This window comes from Pseudophryne corroboree, chromosome 1, assembly GCF_028390025.1.
Source record: "Pseudophryne corroboree isolate aPseCor3 chromosome 1, aPseCor3.hap2, whole genome shotgun sequence".
Lineage (NCBI taxonomy): Eukaryota > Metazoa > Chordata > Amphibia > Anura > Myobatrachidae > Pseudophryne > Pseudophryne corroboree.
Window position 1 is genome coordinate 939,905,712 of NC_086444.1, and position 19,339 is coordinate 939,925,050.

Below are 19,339 nucleotides of genomic sequence, written 5' to 3' on the forward strand. Positions count from 1 at the left end.
CAGAATGGCCTCTCCCTTTCAATTAATCCTCACAGCAAACGTAATCGCAAGTCAATCACTGTGCATGCACACTGCAGTAGTGACACATGCACATTTTCTGATAATCGCTTAATTGTGAACACATTGGCACAGCACACAACTGTGAATCAGGTTCCAAACATTCTATATATTAGTCACTCATTTCATTAGATATACTAGGGGTCCGGTATGATTTACCGGCAGTCAGGATCCGACATCGGAATCTCAACAACCGGAATACTGGAATACCGACATCAGAATTTCAACAGCCGGAATACCAGAAGCGAGCACATCGAGTCCCCTCGTGGGCTCACCATGCATTGGGCCCGGTGGCAGACTATTATACACCACCTGAGTTGGAATACCGCGCTTAGGTCGGGATTTTGACCGCTGCCATTTCCCCGGCTGTCGGGATTCCGGCACCGGTACCCTGAACGCTGGGATCCCGACAGCCGGTAATTGAACCGCATCCTCATTCTGAGTTGCATGCAATGCCGATGTTTGCGGAGTTATTGCGACTGAGCGTGCCCAAACCTCCCTGAAACTGGCATGGTGCATGTGTTGCACTGTGTGCACAGAGAGGGCCTGATGCAGAGGAAGACACAGTTTAGATGTGACAGATGTTTTGTGGATTGTGCATGCATCGGAGCCACACTGCACGTGCCGCCAAAGCCTTATGACAGTGGTTGGGATTTAGCGAGTGACAGCCAGAGACCGCTTGGGGGAGGTAACAAGATAAACTGTAGAGATTAAAAAGCAGGTGTGTCACAGCCATTTTGGGGCATGTCACAGCCAGCGAAAGCGTCTTCAGGCGCAGTGTTTCTGGCCCCAGCGTCTCAGTGGCGATGGTCATTCTGAGGAAAAACATTGTTGCTACGAGGTCTGAGGGTGTGACTGATGGTCCCGATGTGCGAGCAATTCTGCATCTTTGGAAGCAGGCAGCGCATCTAAGAAGCCGGTGATGGACATCTCTTTACAAGACAACTCCTGCAGCATCAGCATTTCTTCTTAGCCACTGAAGACACAGCAACAAACTGATTTGCATTCACCTCTGAATCGGGCCCAGAGTCACAGTAGCATCTGAGACGCATGGTGTGCGAAATGTATTGGATGTATTGTAAGATGTCTTCTGGGCTTGTTATGGGAGTGTTACGGGCATGTTGCTGAACTCAAACTCTTACAGTTGCTGACACTGGAGGACATACTCTGACGGACATTCTGCACCTAGCAGAGGCTGGCGCAAGAATCCACACTGCATTCGATGGCTGGGCCTAAAGACACACCAAGCAGGATTTTACCTTCTAAAGAAGCATAAAGTGGGCGTCCCTTACACACTCAGATACACGCCTGTACACCCGGGGAGAGTTTGATACTAGCGTTAGCATAACGTCGCAGACATGACTACAGAAAAAAGACGCTAAATCGGTGGCAGAAGCATGCAACTGTAAATCATGCCAGCTGTTCCCTCACACTGCACTGACAGCAGCCAGTGTCTTGTCAGATGATATAGGGTATAGTACTTTTCTGCTATTTTTATAAATAAACTTTTCTGACTAATATATATGTACTAGTCAGTAAACGTATAGATGGAAATTTACTAAGGTCCCGATTCCATTCAAGTTTGCTTTTTTTTTTCTAAGTGTTATCTCGGGAATTTACTAAACACAAATAAGGGAGTGTTGGGGCTATTCGTATTGAGATACACTGCCGAGCACACAAATACGAATCAATAGACCATCGGTCAAACGCGGCTGTTATTTTATACAACACGGGAATTTACTAAGAGTTCATATTCTCAATCACTGCCAAAAATAGCCAAACACTGAATAGAAAGCATGGAATACGTACAGAAATGGAGCTTTCAAATAGACCTGCTTTTTGCTGGCGTGTTTTGATAGTCATGCACGGATCAGTGAGATCCGTGCATGCGTCTCTGTGTAAAAGTGTCTAAAAAGAGTTAAAACTAAAAAACAAAATTGCATGGGGTCCCCCTTCCCCTAAGCATAACCAGCCTCAGGCTCTTTGAGCCGGTCCTGGTTGTTAAAATACAGGGAAAACATTGTGTAGGGTTCCCCAGTATTTATACAACCAGAATCGGGCTCCTGGTCCGTTCTTGGGCCCTCATTCCGAGTTGATCGCTCGCTAGCTGATTTTAGCAGCTGTGCAAACGCTAAGCCGCCGCCCTCTGGGAGTGTATCTTAGCTTAGCAGAAGTGCGAACGAAAGGATTGCAGCCCTGCTACAAAAAAAGATTGTGCAGTTTCTGAGTAGCTCGAGACCTACTCCTAGCTTGCAACCACTTCAGACTATTTAGTTCCTGTTTTGACGTCACGAACACGCCCTGCGTTCGCCCAGCCACGCCTACATTTCCCCAGCCTCTCCTGCGTTTTTATCTGGCACACCTGCGTTTTTACACACACTCCCCGAAAACGGTCAGTTACCACCCAGAAACACCCACTTTCTGTCAGAAGTGCCGATTTTTAGCCCGATCGCTGCGCTGCGAACAAAAGCAGCTAGCGAACAACTCGGAATGAGGGCCTTGGTACCAAAAATATGGGGGACAAAAGAAGTAGGGGTCCCCCATATTTTTGAAACCAGCACCGGGCTCCACTAGCCAGGGACATAATGCCACAGCCGGGGGACACATTAATGTAGGTCTCTGCAGCCATTACTCCCCCCCCCCCCCCCAACTAGTCACCCCTGGCTGAGCTTCCCTGGGGGAGTGGGGACTCCCTAGATCAAGGAGTTTCCCCCCTCCAGGCACCCAAGGGCCAGGGGTGAAGCCCAAGGCTGTCCCTAGGAGCCCAGGGTGGTGGGTCCCGGGCAGATAGCCATTAAAAGCGTAAAAAAAAGAATATTAATATTGTCTTTTACCATGGAACTACAAGCCCCAGCAAGCCTCTCCCGCATGCTGGTACTTGGAAAACCACAAATACCAGCATGCGGGAACTCATATTGAAAAAACACGATAGTTTAGTAAATGAACATGTTTTTTCTCAAAAAGTTGCAATCTCACACTGCCGATTTCAGCCGAGATTGATCTCGGCTGAAATCGGCAGAAATACAAATGTTAATAAATATACCCCATAGTATGATTCATTTCTGTTAATGTTTATGCTGGTTTACCATACGGAAAAATACATACTCAATGTGTAGAGATGGGTCTTCTTGTCAGTAAAGTATTTTTTCAAGTCAACCTCTGGCCGTTTTGCATGTTTCTCATCGTAATCTCCAATTATTGGGTTTTTATGCCTGAAGATAAAATGCAGTTTATAATCTTCTCCACACTTGTCAGGACCAAACATGATTGTATATGGTGTTCTGTCATGGAATTCCTCCTGTGCAATGCAAATACAAATTCGTTCTATAAAAGCAATGCTATTGTAACATTAGTTTTGAACAATGTTAAATATTTTATTGAACCAAGACTAAATATTTGGCCAGGGCTGGAGATCACTTACATAACATAAAATACCCCAACTGAGTGGGAGCACCCAAATTCTTCAATTGTCCAACACTACAACACTCTATTCTACTACTGCTTGCAGCACTCAAGCATCTAAGAAGATTTTTTGAATTTTACAGTAAAACACAAAGGTTTTCCTTAGCTGTAGACTACCAGTGTTATGGCTCCGTAACTGACCCATTGTGTGTTACAGTATTTCAATTACATGTATAGTAACACTTTAATCATATCACAATGTATCCAGATTAAAGTTATACCTTCATCAACTTGATCATGACTGAATTTGAATGAAAATAAGAAATGTTTTCAAACTTGTGTCCCAGGTGAGAGTAACCAGCTCCAGCTTTTGACAGTCTGGGCTGGTCACACTATAACAAAGAGACCTGTAGCAGGGGGGAGGGGGCTTCCCCATCATAAAGTGGTATCAGCCTTGGTCAGCACATGGTGGATTGCTCTAATAGCATCAGGAACACCAAAATGTGCCGCCCTCCTAGGTAAACCATGCTGAACCATACTAGGTTGGCAGGTTAATGGTTAAATGTTAGAAAAAATAGGATTTTAATACCTACCGGTAAATCCTTCTCTCTTAGTCCGTAGAGGATGCTGGGGACTCCAAAAGGACCATGGGGTATAGACGGGATCAGCAGGAGACATGGGCACTTTAAGACTTTAAATGGGTGTGAACTGGCTCCTCCCTTTATACCCCTCCTCCAGACCTCAGTTATAGGAACAGTGCCCATGGAGACGGACATTTCGAGGAAAAGGATTTTTGTTAAACTAAGGGTGAGATACATACCAGCTCACACCACAACACACCGTACAACATGGCTTTTAACTAAATACCAGTTAACGGCATGAACCAAAATCAGCAACAGGCTGATCTTAACCGAAAAACAACTTTCGTGTAACATAAACAATACTATTAACAAGTACTGCAGATAGAGTCCGCACTGGGACGGGCGCCCAGCATCCTCTACGGACTAAGAGAAAAGGATTTACCGGTAGGTATTAAAATCCTATTTTCTCATACGTCCTAGAGGATGCTGGGGACTCCAAAAGGACCATGGGGTTTATACCAAAGCTCCAGACCGGGCGGGAGAGTGCGGACGACTCTGCAGCACCGATTGAGCAAACATGAGGTCCTCATCAGCCAGGGTATCAAACTTGTAGAACTTAGCAAAAGTGTTTGAACCCGACCAAGTAGCTGCTCGGCAAAGCTGAACCGCCGAGACTCCACGGGCAGCCGCCCAAGATGAGCCCACCTTCCTGGTAGAATGGGCCTTCACCGATTTCGGTAACGGCAATCCAGCCGTAGAATGAGCATGCCGAATCGTATTACAGATCCAGCGTGCAATAGTCTGCTTAGAAGCAGAAGCCCCAAGTTTGTTGGAAGCATACAGGATAAACAGAGCCTCCGTTTTCCTAATACGAGCCTTTCTGGCTACATACATTTGAAAAGCTCTGACTACATCGAGAGACTTTGAATCAGCCAAGGCTTCAGCAGCCACAGGCACCACAATAGGTTGGTTCATGTGAAACGAAGAAACCACCTTTGGCAGAAATTGTTGACGAGTTCTCAATTCCGCTCTATCCACATGGAAGATCAAATAGGGGCTCTTGTGAGACAAAGCTGCTAATTCCGACACCCGCCTTGCGGACGCCAAGGCCAAAAGCATGACCACTTGAGAAATTTCAACTCAACCTTCTGTAAAGGTTCAAACCAATGTGACTGAAGGAACTGCAACACCACGTTAAGGTCTCACGGTACCACCGGGGGCACAAATGGAGGTTGGATGTGCAGCACACCTTTCACGAAAGTCTGAACTTCTGGAAGGGAGGCCAATTGTTTTTGAAAGAAGATTGATAAGGCCGAAATCTGCACTTTAATGGAGCCTAACTTTAGGCCCGCATCCACACCTGCTTGCAAAAAATGGAGAAAACGACCCAGCTGAAATTCTTCCGTAGGAGCCTTCTTGGATTCACATCAAGACACATATTTTCTCCAAATACGGTGATAATGCTTCGCCATTACTTCCTTTCTAGCTTTAAGCAGAGTGGGGATGACTTCACCGGGAATACCCTTCCGAGCTAGGATTTGGCGTTCAACCGCCACGCAGTCAAACGCAACTGCAGTAAGTCTTGGAACACGCACGGCCCTTGCTGTAACAGGTCCTCTCTTAGAGGAAGAGGCCAGGGATCTCCTATGAGTAATTCCTGAAGATCCGGATACCAGGCCCTCCGTGGCCAATCTGGAACAATGAGTATCGCCTGAACCCTTGTTCTTCTTACGATCCTTATCACCTTTGAAATGAGGTGGAGGGAACACATATACCGATTGAAACACCCACGGTGTCACCAGGGCATCCACTGCACTGGCTTGAGGGTCCCTCGACCTGGAACAATATTTCTGAAGCTTCTTGTTGAGGCGAGACGCCATCATGTCTATTTGAGGATTTCCCCAATGACTTGTCACTTCTGCAAAGACCTCTTGATGAAGACCCCACTCTCCTGGATGGAGATCGTGTCTGCTGAGGAAGTCAGCTTCCCAGTTGTCCACGCCCGGAATGAAGACTGCTGACAGAGCGCTTGCATGTTTTTCCGCCCAGCGGAGAACTTTTGTGGTCTCCGCCATCGCCGCTCTGGTCTTTGTTCCACCCTGGCGGTTTATGTACGCCACTGCTGTTATGTTGTCCGACTGAATCAGGACGGGTAGACCGCGAAGAAGATGTTCCGCTTGTAGAAGGCCGTTGTAGATGGCTCTTAATTCCAGAATGTTTATGTGCAGACAAGCTTCCTGGCTTGACCATTTTCCCTGCAAATTTTCCCCCTGTGTGACTGCTCCCCAGCCTCGGAGACTTGCATCCATGGTCACCAGGACCCAATCCTGGATCCCGAACCTGTGTCCCTCTAGGAAGTGTGAGAACTTTGGAGCCACCACAGGAGAGATACTCTGGTCCTGGAAGATAGGCTTATTTTCCGGTGCATGTGTAGGTGAGACCCGGACCACTTGTCCAACAGGTCCCACTGAAACACCCTGGCATGGAACCTGCCAAACGGAATGGCTTCGTAGGCCGCCACCATCTTCCCCAGCACCCGAGTGCATTGATGAATCGACACTCTTGCCGGTTTCAGAATCTCCTTAACCATGGCCCTCATTCCGAGTTGTTCGCTCGCAAGCTGTTTTTAGCAGATTTACTCACGCTAAGCCGCCGCCTACTGGGAGTGAATCTTAGCATCTTAAAATTGCGAACGACGTATTCGCAATATTGCGATTACACCTCTCTTAGCAGTTTCTGAGTAGCTCCAGACTTACTCGGCATCTGCGATCAGTTCAGTGCTTGTCGTTCCTGGTTTGACGTCACAAACACACCCAGCGTTCGCCCAGACACTCCTCCGTTTCTCCAGCCACTCCCGCGTTTTTCCCAGAAACGGTAGCGTTTTTTCACACACACCCATAAAACGGCCAGTTTCCGCCCAGAAACACCCACTTCCTGTCAATCACATTACGATCGCCTGAACGATGAAAAAGCCGTGAGTAAAATTCCTAACTTCATAGCAAATTTACTTGGCGCAGTCGCAGTGCGAACATTGCGCATGCGCACTAAGCGGAAAATCGCTGCGATGCGAAGAAATTTACCGAGCGAACAACTCGGTATGACCCCCCATGTTCTGGATTTCCAGAGCTTTTTCTACTGGGAGAAACACTCTCTGCAGTTCCGTGTCCAGGACCATGCCTAAGAATGACAGCCGTGTTGTCGGAACCAACTGTGACTTTGGCAAATTTAGGAGCCAACCATGCTGTTGCAGGACTGTCAGGGAGAGCGCAATGTTTCTTAGTAACTGCTCCTTTGATCTCGCCTTTATCAGGAGATCGTCCAAGTACCGGATAATTGTGACACCCTGCTTGCGCAGGAGCACCATCATTTCCGCCATTATCTTGGTGAAAATCCTCGGAGCCGTGGAAAGACCAAACGGCAACGTCTGAAATTGGTAATGACAATCCTGAACAGCAAACCTCAGGTAAGCTTGATGTGGAGGATATATCGGGACGTGTAAGTAGGCATCTTTTATGTCGACTGACGCCATAAAATCCCCCCCTTCCAGACTGGAGATCACTGCTCGGAGAGATTCCATCTTGAATTTGAATTTTTTTAGAAAGAAATTGAGGGATTTTAGGTTCAGAATCGGTCTGATCGAGCCATCCGGCTTCGGGACCACGAACAGGCTTGAATAAAAACCTTCTCCCCGTTGTGACGGGGGGACCACGACAATAACTTGCTGTAGACACAGCTTTTGTATCGCAGTGCATACTACCTCCCTTTCCGGAAGAGAAGCTGGTAAGTCCGATTTGAAAAATCGGTAAGGGGGCACGTCTTGAAACTCCAGTTTGTATCCTTGGACCACTATGTCTAGCACCCAAGGATCCAGGGCCGAACGAGCCCAGACCTGACTGAAGAGTTGAAGACGTGCCCCCACCAAAGCGGACTCCAGCAGTGGAGCCCCAGCGTCATGTGGTGGATTTGGCAGCGGCCGAGGAATACTTCTGCTCTTGCGAGCTTGCCACAGCCGGCGACTTTTTTCCTCTTCCCCTACCTCTAGCAGCAAGGAAGGAGGACCCTCGTCCTTTTTTGAATTTATTAGACCGAAAGGACTGCTTCTGATAAAGAGGCGTTTTCTTTCGTTGTGCAGGGACATATGGTAGAAAAGATGACTTACCCGCGGTAGCTGTAGATACCAGGTCCGCGAGGCCCTCACCAAACAAAACACCACCTTTATACGGCAGAGCCTCCATAGCCCTCTTAGAGTCTGCATCACCATTCCATTGATGAGTCCATAACGCTCTCCTAGCCGAGATTGCCATGGCATTGGCCCTTGATCCCAAGAGACCAATATCTCTCGCAGCCTCCCTTAGATAGACTGCAGCATTCCTGATATGACCCAGTGTCAAAAGAATGCTATCCCTACCCAAGGTGTCCAAGTCAGATGATAAGTTATCTGCCCACTTTTCAATTGCACTACTCACCCATGCCGATGCTACTGCAGGTCTGAGCAGTGTACCCGTAGTGGCGTAAATAGATTTCAAAGTAGTTTCCTGCTTGCGATCTGCAGGATCCTTTAGGGCCGCCGTGTCAGGGGACGGAAGTGCCACCTTCTTGGACAGCCGTGCTAGAGCCTTGTCCACATTGGGGGTTGACTCCCACTTATTCCTATCCTCAGAGGGGAACGGGTATGCCATAATAATTCTCTTGGGAATCAGCAACTTTTTGTCAGGATTTTTCCAAGCCTTTTCAAAAAGAGTGTTCAGTTCATGAGAGGGAGGAAACGTTACCGGAGGTTTCTTTCCTTTAAACATACAGACCCTTGTCTCAGGAACAGCAGGGTCTTCCGCGATATGTAACACCTCCTTTATTGCCACAATCATGTACTGAATGCTCTTAGCCAGTTTAGGATTCAACCTGGCATCACCATAGTCGACACTGGAATCCGAATCCGTGTCGGTATCTGTGTCTGCTATTTGGGTAAACGGCCGTTTCTGTGACCCCGAGGGAAACTGCGTTTGCGATAAATCATCTTCCATGGTTTGTCTCCATGTTTGGTTCTGAGCCTCAGATTTATCCAATCTCTTATTTAATAAAGCCACATTTGCATTCAAGGCACTCAACATATTTGCCCAATCAGCAGTGCCGACAGATTCACTCCCCCACACTGTTCTGTCCCCACACCAGCCTCCTCCTGGGAAGAGCCTTCATCCTTAGACATGTCGACACTCGTACCGACACCACTATCACACCGGCTATAGGGGACAGACCCACAATAAGGCCTATCAGAGGAACACAGAGGGAGTTTGCCAGCTCACACCCAGCGCCCAACCCGGTCTGAAAGCATATAATAATGCCCCAGACCTGTCAGCGCTGTTTAAAATAATAATAATAAACACCAAAATTTGCTGTGCCCCCCCCCGTTTAGCACTCTGTTACTTGTGACAGAAGTATAGGAGGCCAGGACCAGCGTCTCTGCAGCTCACAGTGGAGAGAAAATGGCGCTGAGTAGAGCTGGAAGGACCAAGCCCCGCCCCCTTCATGGTGCGCTTGTGTCCCGCTATTTTGTAAAATACTGGCGGGGGTCTGTATACAGTGCCTATGCACTGTATACTACTTTTACCAGGCTGAATTTGAGGTATTATTGCTGCCCAGGGCGCCCCCCCTGCGCCCTGCACCCATGTAGTGCCGCTTGTGTGTGGGAGCAAAGGCGCGCAGCGCGACCGCTGTGCGGTACCTCCGAGACTGAAGTCTTCTGCCATCTGTAATGAAGTCTTCTTTGCTTCGGTTACTCACCCGGCTTCTTTCTTCTGGCTCTGTGAGGGGGACGACGGCGCGGCTCCGGGAATGAGCAGTTAGGCCAGGCATGTCCAAACTGCGGCCCTCCAGCTGTTGAGAAACTACACATCCCAGCATGCCCTGACACAGCTTTAGCATTCTCTGACAGCAAAACTGTGTCAGGGCATGCTGGGATATGTAGTTTCACAACAGCTGGAGGGCCGCAGTTTGGACATGCCTGAGCTAGGCTATATCAAGTGATCAGACCCTCTGGAGCTAATGGTGTCCAGTAGCCTAAGAAGTAGAGCCTTTAACTCACAGAAGTAGGTCTGCTTCTCTCCCATCAGTCCCACGAAGCATGGAGCCTGTTGCCAGCAGTGCTCCCTGAAAATAATAAACCTAAATAAAGTCTTTTTCAGAGAAACTCAGGAGAGCTCCCCTGTTATGTGTCCAGTCTCCCTGGGCACAGACTCTAACTGAGGTCTGGAGGAGGGGCATAAAGGGAGGAGCCAGTTTACACCCATTTAAAGTCTTAAAGTGCCCATATCTCCTGCGGATCCCGTCTATACCCCATGGTACTTTTGGAGTCCCCAGCATCCTCTAGGACGTATGAGAAACATCAAATAAGATTAGAAGTCCTACAAGTATGAGTAAGACCAGGAAGCAATCACCTGGTCACATCTCCAGTGGATGTGGTACACTTAACTGTGCACACCCTTACTGTGAGTAATTTGCTATCTACCTCTTCAGGTGTAGGTGCAAATTATGCCAATAACATGGTAAATGCCCATAACTCACTACCAACACTGAATGCCCCCACTCCCCTTTATGGCTGATCACTGTCAAATGATTGGCTTTAATTTCAGTAACATCTTCACAGTACAATGTCTCACGTCTTATTCTGAGATCTGGACTTCCACACGTAGGGCTTTATTTACGAAGATGCGGCTTTTTGTAAGCTTTCACCTCCCGGCAGATTGGAGATAAAAATGTAAAGCGGCACTCACAGTCAGTAAAAAGCATGCCAGGCCTTATACTGACTGCAAGCGCCGTTACAAATTTTTACCTCCAACCAGCTGGAAAGTGGTGGCGTAAAAAAATGCCACTTTGTAAATAAATAAATGAGTATTTGTTGAAGGGTAGTGATAAGCAATGCTAAAAATGACATTACAACCAAGTTCATGACCTATGTAATAAACAGAGGGCACATCTACACAGCCATCTTGGCGTGCTTATATGCACATACCCCTGATAAGAGCTGGAAAATATTAGATTTATTTTATATAAATGCACCCATTTTTTAAGTCTGCATTTGCAATATAGAATTAAAGAATAATTTAAGAAATCTGATCAACTCACACACCAGATTTAAACTGCTTGAATGAGACAGAAGTTTTATATACGCTCCCCCACAATCAATGCCATCCTGAAAATTGACCTCATACCTGGATGAAAAGTAAGAAGAAAATTAGTTATACACGAGAACCTCTGGAAATTGCACTTATGATGCATCTTTAAGTCACTTAGCAAAGCATAGAATGTATAATATATGACATGAATCATTGTCTAACTATAGAACCCCACCATTCAACAAGTTTGTAGTTGAAGGAAGGGTCAGATACTTGGGCCTAAAATATTCATGAAAATTTTTATTTCTTTGATTTCAAAATACCCCAGATCCTGGTGCAATAGTGTAACACCAGTCTAGATGGTAGCATTGGACAGCTATCGCAGCAAATTCACAGGTGAATGACATTAATTATTCTATTATTGGATGGATAACTCCAAAATTGACCATACTAGTGAAAGGAGGCCATGGGGGAACAAACCCACTACAACTAATTAAGGGGAAAGGTGGCCAACATATACCGCTGCCGAGCATGTCCCCTATAACTACAGTATTTCTTTGTTAGTCTTTTTTCTATTATCATCCTTTATTTATATGGAGCCACCAAGTGTCCGTAGCACCGTAAAGAGAAATAATTACAGTGACAACACAATGGCTTAAATGTAATAAGTACATAAAGAACTGTATAAGGGGTTAGACAAAACAGTGACATTAATGTTGGAGTATGGAATTTTTTATATCTGAACTGAACACAAATTGTCTGTTCCAAAGATCGCTGTAAAAGACAGGAGCAAGTAGCAGTGAATTGGAAGAAGCAGTGCGTGCAGCTGGGGTAGGGGTCACACAGTAAGTGTACTGTATAATCACCAGGAGAGAGGAAGACTAGAGTATAATGCTATACAGTATGATAGGACCACTGACATGATCTGGCTGCCCTGTGAGTGGTGACACCACTGTAATTTCTGCCAGTGATTGTCAGCCGCTTTGATGTGTGAGACACTGTCTATTGGTAATTGTGCTTCCTGCTGCTGCGATCAACAGGAAACTTCTTCACCTATGAGAAGGTAAAAGCTAATAAGTCTCACAATATAGAATTGTAACACTTACTGGACAATTAGAGGTTTATTTTCAAAGATGAAAGGCTGTTTTAGCTTTGCTGAAATGGCATGATGCCTCGCCGCGGACTTCAGGACAAGCCCCAAGTCTCCTGATAACTTGTTTTCTTTCAGTTCTTCTAACTTCCACTGGCCTTAAAGAAGAGTAATGTGTATAAAGAGTTTACTAGTTATTCAAAAATCATAAAAGGAGCTGTGCTAATGAAAAGGTAATGTGATAGGTATTACAGGTTTAGTATCTCTTATCCAAAATCCCCAATTTTTGGGTCCTCTATCTATCTATCTATCTATCTATCTATCTATCTATCTATCTATCTATCTATCAAAGAAGTCTAGAACCCATTGAAATAAAAGTATTAAAGAAAGGTTTGTCCTACGCACCATCTAAATCTATGAATAAATTCGATGCCAATATAGACTTCAATCTGTTTGTTAGAAAATTAACGCTAAAACGTCACTTCCTTAGAAAGTCTGACGCACCTCTGAGAAATTGGGAGGAGAGTAATACTAATAAGTCAGCGTCAGGACTTAAACCAAGATCGACTTTCTTTCCTGTAGAGTCCAAAGGGCCCTATATAGAGATGTTTGATAAATTAGTCAAACAGAATATAGATAAGCTTAAACTTACAAATAATAAGAAAACAAAAAATATGTCCAAGAAGGAATATGAGGTGTTGAAAAATCTACCAGCAGATAATAGTATAGTAATAAAAAATGCCGATAAAGGCAGTGGAATAGTAGTGATGGATCGTGAGAATTATGTAAATGAAGTACACCGGCTTTTGTCGGATGATAAATATTATGTTAAAATTAAAAAGGATCCAACTGAAAAATTCCTAGTGGAGCTTAATGAGTTACTAGATAGAGGTTTACGAACTAATATAATAACGACAGAGGAATATAAATATCTCCATAATACTTCACCTAACGTAGCAACATTTTACCAATTGCCGAAAATCCATATTGATGTAGAACGTCCCCCTGGCCGACCTATTGTGGCCGGCATTGTGTCTTTAACATCTAGACTATCAGAGTATGTAGACGTGTTTATTAAGAAATATGTACCCAATTTAACCTCTTATATATAGGATTCCACCCATGCCTTACAGATTCTGAGTGATATTGTGTGGTGTGAAGATAACAATTGGGGTACAATCAATGTACAATCATTGTACACTACAATCCCACACAAAAAGGGCATTGAGTCTATTAGATCTACTCTTAATCAAGATGTTGAGATTGATCTCATGTTAGTAAATTTCATATGTGACTGTTTAAATTTTGTTTTAAAGCATAATTACTTTGAATTCAGAGGTGAGTGGTTCCTCCAAATATGGGGGACCATGATGGGGATGATTTGTTCCCCAAGTTTGGCTAATATTTATATGGGTACATGGGAGTCTGAGGTTATCTTTGGCAATTTTACAGATAATGTTATATTGTTTAAACGATATATCGATGATATACTGGTAATTTGGAGAGGAGAAGAGAGTGGTTTTATTAAGTTTGTTGAAGCACTTAATATTAATGACTATAACCTTGTATTTACAGCTAATTTCTGAAAATATCGAATAGAATTTTTTTATTTAGTCTTAAGTGTTGAAAATTTTCCTAGTATTAAATATATCAAGACAGGGACGTTTTTTAAGACTGTTGATAGTAACAGTTATCTTGATTTTGCTACTTGTCATTTTCAACAGTGGAAAAATAATATTCCGTATTCTCAGTTTCTCCGTTTACGTCGTAATTGTACTAATATTGAGACTTTTGATAGAAAGGCACATATATATGAAGAACGCTTTCAAGAGATGGGTTATCCTAAACATATCATAGAAGCATCAAAACAGAAAGCCAGAGGGAGAAATAGAGATGACCTTTTATTCAGTGTACCACATACTAAGATAAATAATGGGAAAACAGCAGACTGTATGTTTTTTTACGAGATATAGTGATAATGAGAAGGAAATTATGAATATACTGAAAAAAACTGGCATATTATAAAACATGATCCAGTGTTAGCCAATGAGATTTCAGATACCCCTAAGATCTTGTATAAAAAAGCTAAGAATATGAAGAATTTGTTGTCAAAAATTATTACATGTCCCAGAAACTGTAGGGAATGGGCAGAGCAATTTTATGAAGGTTTGTGGTTGCTTTCCCTGTGGTAGATGCAAGATCTGCCCCCTTATGGAGAAAGGTTCTGTCATAAATACTTTGGGCACACATATTGATAAACCCTGCACTATTAATAGTTTTATAAATTGTAACTCAACGTTCGTTGTATATCTGATATCATGTCCCTGTAAAAAATATTATGTAGGGAAAACCAAATGGGCTCTGAAAATTAGAGCATTAGAACACTGTCGCAATATTAAGCATGGTGTTCTCACACATAGTGTTCCAAGGCATTTTAAAACATTTCACAACATGGATCCTAGTGGATTAAAGATCAAAGGGATAGAATTGGTAGCCCCCAATAGAATAGGTGGTGATAGAGATAAACAACTACTGAAACGGGAAACATACTAGAGCCTAATGTTGAATACTCTGGCTCCAGTAGGGTTAAATGAAGGTTACAAAATAACACTCTTTATTACAGATTGAGATACTCTTCATTTTCTGCCATGCTAGTATATCGATTACCTTGAGCTATTGTTCATTCTTGTATTTTTCTATATGCTGGGAGTAATGGTATTGTTGTTTAAGGAGAAAGGGACCAAGATGCAGTTTGATGTGAAAATTCTGGAAATTTATTTATCTCTCTCTTTCCTTCTCTCTCTCTCTCTTTTCGTTTTGGATGTTCCATTTTTGATGTAGCCCTAGTTGATTTAATCTCGTTTGATGGCTTGGATATTTTTTCAGATCACCTCTAATGTATTACCTGATGTTTTTTTCGATGTTTTAACAATCGATTTCTTCTACACCTAAAAGAATGGGATTTTATTATGTAATCTGTTTTTATATATATATATTGTGTGATGGATTTTGTCTGTGATCCTGTTGTATTGAACTGGTTTTCACAGCAGATTGATTATCACATATGAGACATAGGTGTGTCTGCACTCAACATGCCCACTGGTGACAGTGTGATTTTAAAAGGAGTCCTTTTTAATGTTCTATCGATGCTTTGTACTTTTGTCTAAAACAAATAATTTTATTATGAGAAACAGATCTAAGAATTGTATGTATATGTAAATGCTTTATTATGCAATCTGTTTTTATGTATATTGTGATGTATTATACTGACAATCCAGTTATGTAGAGCTGTCTTATGTGATTATCACACATGAGAAATGGGTGTGTTTGTAACTGACATGCTCATTGGTGACAGTGTGATTGAAAAGGAGTGTCCGGCACGCACTGAGCCACGCCCTCTGACGAAGTCTCTGTGACGAAACCGGTAAGGGTTTGGCTCAGTGACACGCTACTGTCTCTGCCTCCGGCTTTCTCCAACCGCGCCAACGGGACCCAGGTTACAGCCGCTCGCACACATGGCGGGACCGAGTGCAGCTGACAATCATCCAGCGGTTTGCGATTCACGTGGTCTGCCCCTTGAGATACGCTGGTCTGCGGGACGAGTATTGCCTGGATGGTAACATATAATGTCATGTGGTAACCAGCCCACAGTGTGTTTTTCTCTGGTACGAGTTCTTTCTGACCAGAGTTGCAGTTTTTTATTTGCTTTATAAATAAAACTTTTATGCACTATGGAGCGCCCCCTTTCTCTTTGTTTTTACTATATATATATATATATATATATATATATATATATATTTATTGTGACAAGAACACTGGAATAGTGTTTGAGGGCAGGAATGTTTGTCCCAGGTTCTTGTCTTACATGTATTAGAAAAATGAAAACTTCTAGGATAATGTTTTGTTTTGTCAGAACCTTTTCAGTTTATTGGAAAAGCTGGATAAGGGCCCTGAAGGAGAGATAGGGCAAGTTCAAGACATTGGGCCCAGTTCGGGTCTTTGGCCTCCCAGAGGGCTAATCAGGGCTTTCAGCTGTGCAAGAGCCTTTTAGGGCTGCTAGCCTGATTAGTGTGGGCAGACTGTCTGAGGAGACTGGAGACTCTCTGAAGAAAGAAACACGCTTCTTTATACAAGTGAGCTATACAGTGTTTACTGGAGAACTCTGTGTTTTTGTTTAGTGATAGTTAGGAACGTCTTGTGTTTAGTTAGTGCCGGACAGGCAATGTATTTTCTTTTGGTGTTTGTTTTATTTTCTGTTTAATAAAACTGGCTGTGGCCAGTTGCACCACAAACTGGACTTGTGTGATTCCTCAGCTGCTCCTTGCTGCCATTTACCCCAGGAAACGGCACCTTGTTCCTTTACAGTGTTACAATATATACATATAGATACATCCGGCACTCTGAATGAATGAATGAATGAATGAATGAATAAATAAATGCCTGGGTGCCCTCCTGGAAATAATGCAGCAGTGATGTCCTTCCCCACCTATGGCTCAGGTGTTAGCGGCAAAGGAATAAAGGCAGCACTCCATGGACTCATAATAATGATTGTATTCAAAACATGGTGATAATCAACAAAAAATGTGCTCAAAAAGCAAAAAGTACAGGCATCTTACGACGTTTCAAGGCATGGCAGCCTTTTAATCAGGTAAGGTAACCCAGTGCTGTGTAGAAAGAAAATAAAGAACCAAACCAAACCAGAGAACACTCACCTGTTAAATAGCGTGGTGTGCAGGAGAAAGGTTACCTTACCTGATGAAAAGGCTGCCACGCCTTGAAACGTCATAAGATGCCTGTACTTTTTGCTTTTTGAGCACGTTTTTTGTTATCACCATGTTTTGAATACAATCATTATTATAAGTCCATGGAGTGCCGCCTTTATTCCTTTGCAGCTAACACCTGAGCCATAGGTGGGGAAGGACAGCACTGCTATATATGATCCGGTCTGAAGATCGACAATGTTTAGGTCGACCACTATAGGTCGACAGGGTTGGAAGGTAGACAGGGTTTCTAGGTCGACATGTGCTAGGTCGACAGGTCAAAAGGTCGACATGAGTTTTTCAGATTTTTTTTTATTTTTTTAAACTTTTTCATACTTAACGATCCATGTGGACTACGATTGGAACGGTAATCTGTGCCGAGCAAAGCGGTAGCGGAGCGAGGCACCTTGCCTGATGCGAGGGGATAAGGTGCACTAATTGGGGTTCCCGGTCACTCTACGAAGAAAATGACACACAAAAAAACAAAACCTCATGTCGACTTTTTGACCTGTCGACCTAGAAACCCTGTCGACCTTCCAACCCTGTCGACCGATAGTGGTCGACCTAAACAATGTCGACCTAGACACTGTCGATCTAATGATCCACACCCATATATATATATATATATATATATATATATATATATATATATATATATATATACACACACACACACACACACACACACACACACACACACACACACACACACACAAAAATGTGGTATTTGGAGTTTTGGATAAGAGATACTCAACCTGTAGTTCATCTCTGTTTTGGTGTGTAACAGGTTGGATGCCTCTATGTCTGTGTTACATCTACAGATGGGTCCACGGTTATCTTGACTAGTTTTCTGCGCCTAGGCACAACATGATTTATTAGCATAAACCATTCATCTATTGTTCTCAGCTGTAATACAATACAGAGAACAATACAGCAGGGGATTAAGTCATTACAGCAGGGGATTAAGTCTGATTGGCCAATCTCAGTTAATCCTATTAAAGGTCAAGATAAACGTGGACCCATCTGTATGTAGTGTGTCAGTACCCCCACTGTACAATGCTGTGATCTGCATCACTGAGCACATTTCTCTAGGGGCAGTTGGCAGATCGGGGAAGTTGGTCTATTCTCTGGAGTATGGGAGAGGTCCCCAAAATATGAGCGTCTCTCAGACATTCTGGGAGAGTAGGCAAGTATGATCTGTGGTATGTTATAAAATGTTTTGTTGGGGGACATGAGCTGTCTCACTTTGTAAGTAATCACAGAGACATGATACATAACAACAGTATGCTTCACTGCATTATTTATTTTGCAGCGTTATTATAGCAAGATGTGGTTGTACTTTTACAGCATGGTAATATGAGCAGTAATGTGTTACGTTAGGAATAGTAAGAACTGCAGGATACCATGGTTTACCACAGGGCATACACTAGTAATGCTGAAGCATTATATCATTCTAGCAGTAAGACATGAAGGCAATTATAGAACACTGAAGGCATCTGGTACAGCAGCTCCATAACCTCCTCCAGCATTATCTGTAATCACCCACCCTGCTTCCCCACCCAACATCAGTCTATCCCAATGTTTGCCTATATTCTGTATAGAGGACCTGATTCGGATTTGTACACAAAACCAATGGTTTATGTACAAAGCTAATGCTTTGGGGTCTGCGCAGGTGCATGATCGCTTGCAGTCCCTCCATAGCTGCAGCACGATTCACATGCTGATGTGTTTGATGGGCGGAACAGGGGTGGCGAACAGGACCGTTCTACAACATGGGGGCAAGTTGTCCCTGTTTTGTAAGAGAGCCGACCCCAGGGTCTGCATCATGACTTTGTGGACCCACGAGGGGTTCCGGCGGCCAGATTGAGTAAGCTTCGAGGACTGTGACCAGAGTGACCGATGGTTGCGATGGTGATCTGATGCTGTGTCTTTGAATGCAGCACTTGGAATGCAGATGCTTGCAGGAGGCATCTATTTCCTACAGACCACTGCTGCTGCATTTGAATATTAGTTTTATGGTCCCGCACAGCCGGTTCCCTGCAGTTGTGCAATACTAACCACATCGGAATCAGACCCAGAGTCACCTCCATATCAGATTCATTTTCCTTATAAATGTTACCCTATTGTTGATGCTATGGGTAAATAAAATATGGTAACTGTAAAATATAGTCTCACCTCAATAATGTTACTGTATTACATACTGCCATTATTATTGCTACCTGAAATGAGCAGTCAACATTTTTTTTTAATGTATTGATCTAAATTCAAATATCAAACAAATACTTGTCATGTGCATCAATATGTACACAGCAATGGAACAATCAGTGAATCCTACAGCAT

At 43.7% G+C, this 19,339-nt stretch overlaps 1 protein-coding gene across 1 annotated transcript in view; it reads right to left on the reverse strand.

The window, feature by feature from the left end:
- Positions 1 to 19,339, reverse strand: part of CLGN (calmegin) — a 144,694-nt gene that overhangs the window by 47,855 nt on the left and 77,500 nt on the right. Inside the window, exons 5-7 of the mRNA XM_063920376.1 lie at positions 12,256 to 12,397; positions 11,164 to 11,245; positions 3,163 to 3,355 (exon numbers count right to left, since the gene is read on the reverse strand). Coding sequence (XP_063776446.1) covers positions 3,163 to 3,355; positions 11,164 to 11,245; positions 12,256 to 12,397 — 417 coding nt within the window. The remainder of the gene's footprint in view (positions 1 to 3,162; positions 3,356 to 11,163; positions 11,246 to 12,255; positions 12,398 to 19,339) is intronic.